Raw genomic sequence first — 9,721 nt, 5'->3', positions numbered from 1 at the left:
GCAGAGCCCGGGCCCTGCCCTGAGCCCTCCCTGCAGCCAGGGACACCCAGGGCTGAGGGCCCCTCTCAGCTGGGGCTCCTCTCGGGGCTGAGCAGCCCCGGCTCCCTCAGCCTGTCCTGATTCCATCCTAAAAGCTCTCCTCATCCATGATTCCATGCTCGAAGCTCTCCTGGTCCATGTTGAGCCCCCCAGTTGGTGTCCACTGGGGCAGTGACAGCTTTTCCAGGACAAAACTGTGCTGGAAGGGATGGTTTGGGGTTTTTGTGGAATTTGGGGCACATCTGCACTGTTGATCCACAAGGCCAGGGAGACGCTCCAAGCCCTTCCTCATCTCCACTGGACCCACTCCTGAAGTTCCATGGCCATGGATGGAGGCGGCTTCTGCCCGTCACCGCTCAAAGACCTTTGCTGGTCTTCACCCCGTGTTTATTGGGAGAACACCCCTTCCACGCTCAGCCCCGGAGGCACTGGGCATTGGAGGGGACACGGGGGCCAGGAGCTGTTCCAAGTCACAGCCTGTCTCGGCTCAGCACAGTCACAAGGCCAGAAGCGTCACCAGACAATTCCTGGCATGACCCAGCTCCGGAGGCACCTTCCTGACCTCACCAGCTGGTTCCAGACACTGCCCATCCCCCCCCCCCAGCCCTGCATTCCCAACCCAGGAGCAGAAACACAACCTCCCCCATCCCATCGGAACCCCCTGACCTGCCACTGCTGGCACATCCCATTCTTTCCTCATTCCAGCACATCCAGTCCTTCCAAAGCCCTCCAGCCTCCCTCGGAGAGGGGGTAATATCACTCATACCAATTAAAATAAGGTCGATAATTAGCATTAGAGTTCAGCCACCCTTTGGAGTGTTTCCCACCCTTTCCCTGTGTTCCTTCACAGATCTAAACCATGGACCAGCTGTGCCTCTCATAATTCCCAAGATCGATTCCTCCCATGTGTTCCAAGACCTATTTGTCTGCTCTGTGGATATTCCTCAATAGGACTGGGAATTCTTGGCCTATAAAACTTTGCGGGTAGAGGCCACATCCCATTTTCAGCTCCTTCAAGTCCGTCATGGTTCATATCCATGCCTCTGAACTCCCTCACACTCCAGAGGAACGCTCTGGTCCATGATTCCATCCTGAAAGCTCTCCTGGTCCATAATTCCATCCTCAAAGCTCTCCTGGTCCATGATTCCATCCTAAAAGCTCTCCTGGTCCATAATTCCATCCTGAAAGCTCTCCTGGTCCATGATTCCATCCTAAAAGCTCTCCTGGTCCATAATTCCATCCTGAAAGCTCTCCTGGTCCATGATTCCATCCTAAAAGCTCTCCTGGTCCATAATTCCATCCTGAAAGCTCTCCTCATCCATGATTCCATGCTCAGAGCTCTCCTGGTCCATGTTGACCCCCCAGTTGGTGTCCACTGGGGCAGTGACAGCTTTTCCAGGACAAAACTGTGCTGGGAATATGTTCACAAGGGATGGTTTGGGGTTTTTGTGGAATTTGGGGCACATCTGCACTGTTGAGCCACAAGGATTGAGAACAGAAACTGGGAGAAGATGGAAATAGCTGGAGAGAATATGGATTTATAGAGGGCTGGGGTGTTTAGGGCTCTGGATGCCTTTGTCTCCATTAATTTCTGAGGTTCCTGAGGCTTCTCCCAGCCTCTGGAAGCTCCTGGCATCAGGGAATGGTGCTGGAGCCTCTGGAGAGGAAACCAGGAGCAGATTTTGGGGTTCCTCAGGCCCAGGGAGAGCCTGGAATCGGGTCTAGGTCCTTTAGGGACAATGAAGCCAAACTGGGATGCACAACCCAGGTAAACAGACCCAGATTCCCAACTAAAAATAACACCTTTCCTGGGAAAATAAGTTTATTTATTAAAAAAACAACCCAATTTGGAGCTGCAACACCTCGGGCTCAGAGAAAGAGTTGCCCATGGCCTTTGCTAATGACAGGGTTGTGCAAAAATCCCGCTTCTTTCCCCACAAAACGTCCCATCTCCTTTTCCAAACCAGGGAAAGACAAGCTTTTAATTCATGGATTAAAAAAAAAAAATCAGGCCTGATGGCTCTGGGCTGGGAATTTCACTTCATCCCCTTCCAGGTTTAACTTTGGGGTGGCATCAGCTGCCCACCAGGGCTGGGATGGAATATTTGTGTAGGGAGAAGAGAAATGTTCGGGTTTCCTGTTCTTTCCCAAAGGCTTTCATCTGGAGACTAAATTTAAGGGAAAAAAGGGGAGGGGAAAGAAAAGAGAAAAGGAGGAAACCAAATGCTTGTGGGGGAAGGGGTTTGGGGTTTTTTTGGTTTCAATTTTTGGGTCTCCAGCCCTCAGTGCCTCAGCCAAAGGTGGAGATGACGCACGAATCCTGATGGGGCTCTTTGGAAGCTCCTGGAGCGGCTCAGGCTCTGCTGCCCACGGCACAGATCCACGTGGGAGCCACATGGATCAGGAGCCAGGGCTCAGGGACACCTGGGAGGTGGCCAGAGCCATCCCAGGAGGAGAGCAGGGAGCTCATCCTCCTGTAAAGCAGAATTTTAACCTTTCTAGAGAGAAAAAAAAGGAAATTTGGAGCTTGTACACGTAAACAGCGGCTGAAGAAAGTTTGGAATTTTAGAGGGTTTTAACCTTTTTGCCCCCTAAGACTTTGGAATATCAGCCCTGCCAGCCAGGACATGTTCCCACTCTCCGGAATGGGGTCAAAGACTCTTTTCCTATGACCCCAGCGGTGAGGAGTTTCCCTGGAGAGATCCCCCTCGAGTCCCAAGTTGCTCCTTGTTGCCTTGGGTCAGGAATTTTAAGTAGGAACTTTCTCCTTTCCCAAACATCTGACACCCCCGGGCTGGCAGCAGGGTTGGGCCTGGATTGGAGCTGCTCCAGGATGATCCCAGAGGGATTCTGGCTCTGCAGGCAGATCCCTTCCAGCAGAGCTGAACTTGGATCTTTTCCTTCACCACAAACTTCTTAAGAAAAGCTGGAGAAATCCCACCCTTGGATAACTGTGGGATGTGTTTTCCTTAGGATCTCCCCAAATTTCTGCCTCATCGTGGGCCTGTCCTTTTTCCTTCTTTAGAATGACAAACCCAGCATGGATTTGACCATGGGAAACCAGTGGAAAAATCGCCCAGGATTTATTTTGCTCCAAACCAACCCTACTTTGCCTCATGCACTTTTCCTTTTAAATCCTGTCTGCAAATAGGAGCTGGAGCGTCATAACTGGGGAGATCGTTGTCCTTCTCTGGTTTTTCTTTGGGATCTGCAGTGAGGGAAGAGGTAGCGGGATGAGATCCTCCCTCTGGATGAGGAGGCCACGGATCTGCATGTCCCTGATCCCAAAACAGACACTGAGTCCCAATTTCCGGATTATCCAAGGAGGAAAGGGCTGGACCCAACCACTTTCCCTGTGTCCAAGGACATCTGAAATCCCAAAATCTGTGGATGGCAGCTCCTCTGGAAAGTGGGAAGGACTTTTCCAAATTGGAAAACCCTCTGTTGGGACCACAAACTCCCTAGACCATCTCAGGGACAGTCTGGGTTCCCTGCCTTGTTTGGAAATTCCTAGGGGGAATTTCTGGGCTGCCAAATCCTAAAAAAACATTCCTTGGGAAAGGTTGAGGGGGAATTCATTCTGCCTTTAGATAAGTGCCAATTAATTGGATCCAATTCCCCTCTGCTAATGAAGGTTTGAAGTCTCCAAAACCTTGGAATCCAGGTGATTCCTCCTCTTGGACCATTTGGGATTGGATTTGCCGTAGGGGATGGAGCAGGGAGCCTGAGGAGCTCAGAGCAGCTTTTTCCAGAGGCAGGAGCTGTGTCCATGGGATTAAACCACCACGGGTTGGAATTTTTCTCTTCCAGCCCCAGAGCCAGGTCTCACACCAGCACCAAATCCCTGGGATTTGCTTCCTTTGCTCTGTCCACGGGGAATGAGCCCAAAACCTGGCTGTCAATCACATCCCTGTCCCTGCCCACCACGAAGGGGGATCGATCCCAAATGCTGCCTCAAACCTGGAAAAGGGGCGCTGGAGCAGGCCCAGGTGGGCAGGGAGACAGCAGCAGGAAATGCCTTTGCACATGTGCTCATTAACGAGGTGTTAATTGGGCACGGGGTGAGGGGACGGAGGAGCCGAAGAGGATGTGGCTTGAGGTTTTCTGATGGAAAACAGGAGGCTTGGAATCAAAGGAAAGCTGGGATTTCACAGCCCCTTGCTGGCCTTTCCAAAGGCACCAGGTAGCAAAGCTGGATTTGGGGACAATTCCCTCTGTCTCCCGGTTTTCCCACAGCACTCCCTGAGGGAAGAGAGAGCTGAGCTGCAGGAACATTGTGGGTTGTCCCATTTTTCCGTGGGTTGTCCCGTTTTCCTGGGAAATCGAGGGAAGTGGGATGGGACACCCACCCTGAGGGGTGCAGGGTCCCTCAGCTCTCCAGGAACGAACACTTGGGAATGTGAGGAAAGGAGCCGGCGGGGGGTGAGGACTTTGCTCCCTGCATGAGAGAGTTCCCTCCTTCCTCCTCCCTCCAGCCCCACAGCGGGGAAGGATTTTCCAGCCCAAAATAGAAAGGCAGGGGAAGGAAGAGGCTCAGCTGAGCCTGGGCCCTTCCGAGGAGAGAGAGCGCGGAAGGAGAAAGGTCTTGGAGCGATGTTTTGTTTCCCTGATCACTGCTGCAAAGGAATTTTGGGATTTGGAATTGTGGCTCTCCTCTGGAACAAGTCCAGAGGATCCCACGGAGCTGCTCCCAGGGCTGGAGCCCCTCTGGAGCCAGGCTGGGACAGCTGGGAATGTTCACCTGGAGAAGGGAAGGACACAGGGAGAGCTCCGAGCCCCTTGCAGGGCCTAAAGGGGCTCCAGGAGAGCTGCAGAGGGACTGGGGACAAGGCCTGGAGGGACAGGACACAGGGAATGGCTTCCCAGTGCCAGAGGGCAGGGCTGGATGGGAGATTGGGAATTGGGAATTGCTGGCTGGGAGGGTGGGGAGGGGCTGGGCTGGAATTGCCAGAGCAGCTGGGGCTGCCCCTGGATCCCTGGCAGTGCCCAAGGCCAGGCTGGACATTGGGGCTGGGAGCAGCCTGGGACAGTGGGAGGTGTCCCTGCCCGTGGGATGGGATCTTTAAGGTCCCTTCCATCCCAAACCATTCTGGAATTCTGTGATCCCAAGAAAGCTGGTGGTTGATGCTCTCTCCTGCGAGATCAGGGCTGTAACTCCACAACTTCCTCATCCTCCTGAACCCTCGGCATTTGGAATCCTGGAGCAGAACAAGTCTGGGACAACTTCGCTTTCCAACCCCTCGCGCTGGAACCTCCTCTCCATGGCCTATCCTGAAAAACCAACGCTTTGGGGTCCTCCAGCTGCCTCCCTGCTCCGAGCTCTGCGAGTGGGGCTGAGGGAAGGGCTGGGGGTGGAGCAGGGATGGATCCAGCTCCAGCCCGGAATTTGGGAACACTCACCGTGCACCTTGGGGAGGTGGCGCTCGCCCTTGGCCTTGGCCTTGAGCAGGAGGAAGATCTGCTCCTCCTTGGTGATGACATCGTCGGCATCCACCTGCAAGGAGGGGACAGAGAGGTGAAATTCCAGTTCCAAACCCTCCTGTGCATCCATGATTTCCTCAGCCTCGCCCTGGGAATCCCGGTTTGCTCTGCAGTTGTGTCCCAAGGAGCTCTGTGGAATTATCATCCATGGATGTGGCGACGGAAGCACAGGCTGGGAGTGCTCCTGTCGCACACATTCGCACATGGAAGCGGGAATTCTGGGATGGAGCATCCCGGATTGCAGGGATGAGGCTGCACGGGGGAAATTCTGGGATGGAGCATCCTGGATTGCAGGGATGAGGCTGATAATCCAGGAGGAAAACATTCCTAGTAACTAATTTATGTCAAGGACTCCTCTCCTCTTAAGAATTACAACCTCCCTTGCTGCTTCCTCCTCGGCACGGAGGTTCCATCCACAGGCATCAGGCTCCATAAAATCCTGCCTGAATCCCAGGAATGTGTGGAGGGGCCTGCCCCAGGCAGGGCTGGGAGCTGACAGCGTCTCCCACCCTCTGCTCCAGGGAGAGCTCCGAGCCCCTTGCAGGGCCCAAAGGGGCTCCAGGAGAGCTGCAGAGGGACTGGGGACAAGGCCTGGAGGGACAGGACTGGAAAACGGGATTCGGGTGGGATATTGGGAAGGAATTGCTGGCTGGGGGGGTGGGGAGGGGCTGGGCTGGAATTCCCAGAGCAGCTGGGGCTGCCCCTGGATCGCTGGAAGTGCCCAAGGCCAGGCTGGAGCAGCCTGGGATAGTGGGAGGTGTCCCTGCCCATGGCAGGGTGGGAATGGGATGATCCTTAGGATCCCTTCCAACCCAACCCAGCTATTCCATGATTTCCCTGCACTCCCCAAGACATCCCTACCCCGAACCCAGGTTCCTTCCCTCCTTTCAAGCTCATTCCCTTTGCCAAGCCGGTAACAGGAACCAGCTGAGGGCCAATTAACTCCCGACAAAAACTCCCTCCAAAAGACATAACGAGGGTTAATGAATCCCAGCTCCCAAATAAACCGGGATGCGAGTTCCCAGCGGGCTCCCAGGGAGAGGAACTGGGGGCAATGGACTTGCAGCTGTGGAGTTCAATCTGATAAGGGGCTGGGAGTCAAACAGGAGTTGGGTTTTCGTGTCCTTGGAACAAATCCAGGCTCGAAACCCTTCACACGCGGGAGTCGCTTCCAAACCGCGTCCACGTTAATGGGAACAACTCCAGCCCTTCCCAGATGTTTGGCCTGTCCGCATTTAAGGCACCATCCCTCGTTTCAGCTTGGATTGGGAACAGAAAAGCTCGGGGTCAGCTCCTGCTGGCGTTCGGATCCGTACAAAGCCGGAGCGATTCCGCCAAAGCTGGAGGAGTTAGGCTGGATTTAGAGGGATGGGACCTCAGGAATTCCGAGCGATTCATCCCAAGCACGCTCAGCCCTCGGCTCCTCTGGCTGTGCTTGGAGGGATGCACAGAAAACCCATTTCAGTTCCCAGAAATAAAAGGGAAAAATCTCCAAGTGCTGGGCCTGGAGCTGGGCAGGGGCAGAGCTCCGAGCTCAGCTCAGGTTTAATTTCCTAAACCTGCCTGATCCTTAAAAAAACTCCACCAAAACCAACCCCACACTCCCTCCTCTCCTCCCAAAAAATGGTCTAAAGGATAAAAAAATCCATTTAGGGCCTGACTTTGTGAGTTTCTCCTCGGCCAAAGGGGTTGAAATGTGAACGCGAATAAGTTTATAAATTTATGGATTAAAACAGAGATTTTCACTAAATCCTGGGATTTGAAGACATCAGTTCTCAAAAGCTGTTAGGAAAACGACGGAATGGTGCTGGATAAATCCCATTAAACATCCAGGCTGGGAGCTGGGGGTCTGGAATTTGTCATTCCCTCTGTCCCAACTCCTTGTGGGGACATTTCAGTGCCTCCATGGGGCTGAAAGATCCCCAGGGACTGAGGATTATCCAACCCTGGAATCCTCAGATTTGGGATCAAGGGACAGCAGGTGGGACAGCACAAACACCCAGAGCTGGAAAACCCGGAGCACCTCTGGAGCTTCCAGCTGCTGGAGGAATTTTAATTCCCTGACACCACATTTTCCTGATTTTCCTCGGATTTTCCTGCCCTGGATCTCCTGATTGGAATGCAGAGCTTCCCTGCTCCTCCTCCCAGCCTGGCTGTCCAAGGTTAAAGGAATCCACGGGAATGTTTTCCTCGCGATGCCTTCCTGATCCAAGGCACATTTGGCTCTGGCTGGGCAAAGCTTTCCCTTGGAAAAACAATCCCAACACCTGATCCCAAAACATGCCAGGGGGCGGCCTTGCTAAAACCATTAGGGATCATTTGTGCCGATCTTTGGGAATCTGGAGATTCCCAGGCACCAAAAAAAGTGGCTTCACCTCCAGGAGTGCCCTTCAGTGGGGCTGAAGGATTTGGGAATGAGTGGGAAGTGCTGGGAGTGAAGCAGCCGCTGCTTTGGGGGGGATTTGGATCCCTTGGGATGGAAGGAAAACAGGGATGGAGGTGCCAGGATGAGACGTCCATAGGATACGGAGAAAGGAGGGAAATTCATCCCTAATTTGCAGGATTTTAGACTCAAAAAGAACAAGGACTAAAAAAAATCCCAACAAATCCCACCAGGAGATCCAAACCAGGATCAGACAAATGAGCAAAGCCCAAATCCAGCAGGAGCTGGGAAAATCCGGACTCTGGATGCACATTCCAGGGCCAGGAATGTCCTAAACTGCTGCTGACCCCTCAAGTGTCACCTCCTGGAACTGGGCTAGGATGGAAAATTGGCCCAAAAGGGATAATTTCATCAATATCCATGGATTTCCTCTCTTTTTAAGGCCACAGACCCCCTGTGCCACGCTGAGAATCCCAAAATCCACATTAATATCCAGGATTTCCTCCAGTCCAGCACCGTTTATTCCAGGAATTCCCTGCACTTGCTGCTCAGGACAATGAAAAAAGGAAATAAAAGGAATTTTTCATCCCAGTGAATCCCAGACCCAAAAACTCCTCAAGATTCCCATCTTTAACATTTCCCATTCCACTGATTTTTTTTCCAATTCCCACGAGCCTTCGCCTTTTTATCCCCCCAAAAAAATCTCTCATCCTGAAGAACACCTTTAACCAAGAGAAAGGAATAAATATAAGGATCTATTTTTCCCAGTACTCCCTGCCTTGAGAGAAAACTGGGAATATCCAGGATGGGATTCACCAAGCTGAGCTATTCCGTCAGAGCTCCTCTTACAGTCTCTACCTGCCCAGAGCAGCTGGAATTTATTCCATCCTCAAACCAACACCTGGAATAACTTGGATCAGCCTTTTTGGGTTGGTTTTTTTTTTTCCCATTAATTGGCCACTCAGGAGCCCTGGAAGGATTTTTGAGGAGGAGTTTTTGCCGATGGGAATTGTGGGAGCAAGAGGAGCATCCAAGGGAAGGCAGAAACTGTCCCAGACATGTCCAGCTCCCAAATCCAGCTGTTTTGGAGGAAGAGGTCGAGGTTATCCTGTCCCTGAAGACTTAATCCCTCTAAAAATCCCTCTAAAAGCTGCCAGCAAATCCCTTTAAATCAGCTTTCCCTAAATTTCCTCTGCAGAAATTCCTGCGCTGAGTTTCTTGGCGTTCAGTTTTTCCAAGGAATAGCTTTATCCCGAGGGATGCGGGAGCCCGGGGGCTTCACAGGCGCAGCTTTTCCCTTCATTCCTGCAATCCCACCCCAGAGCACCTGGAAGGGATGGAGGCTCCTCCCTGCGCTTCCCAGTTTTCCAATCAAATCCCACCTGCTCCTCTTGCTCAATCATCCCCTCCCCTCTTCCCAGTGCTGGGTTTTGCTGGAAAATAAAAGTTACTCTTGGGGAAAAGATCTGGGAATGTTGCTTTTCCCTCCGTGTCCGGAGAAAGCAGAAATGCCAAAGGGAAGGGGACACAACGACTTTATCCCGAGGCTGTAAAATTCTTTTGGATCCCTTTTTCCTCCCTTTCCTTGCCCCTCCAGAGCCCGCGGGGTAGGATGAGGATGTCCTCTGGAATTTCCATTCCCTGGCCGATGTCCCAGCCACGAAAGCAAACCCCAAACGTCCCCGGTGAGGTCCCGCTCATCCTCGTTTATGGGCCCCATTTTCGGGAAGAACGAGGTCCTTTCTGTGCCGCTTCCCTGGCAGCAGCTCAAAAAGCAGCTCCAGGCAAACGGATTTGTTGGCATTGAGGGCAAGGAAT

General features: G+C 52.8%; 1 protein-coding gene across 1 annotated transcript in view; it reads right to left on the bottom strand.

Moving 5' to 3' along the window:
- PTH1R (parathyroid hormone 1 receptor) overlaps positions 1-9,721 on the bottom strand; it is a 76,483-nt gene that overhangs the window by 38,600 nt on the left and 28,162 nt on the right. Inside the window, exon 2 of the mRNA XM_008643094.2 lies at positions 5,440-5,533. Coding sequence (XP_008641316.1) covers positions 5,440-5,533 — 94 coding nt within the window. The remainder of the gene's footprint in view (positions 1-5,439; positions 5,534-9,721) is intronic.

Source organism: Corvus brachyrhynchos, unplaced genomic scaffold (genome assembly GCF_000691975.1).
Source record: "Corvus brachyrhynchos isolate BGI_N302 unplaced genomic scaffold, ASM69197v1 scaffold18, whole genome shotgun sequence".
NCBI classification, from domain to species: domain Eukaryota; kingdom Metazoa; phylum Chordata; class Aves; order Passeriformes; family Corvidae; genus Corvus; species Corvus brachyrhynchos.
This window is presented reverse-complemented; position numbering and strand designations above follow the sequence as displayed.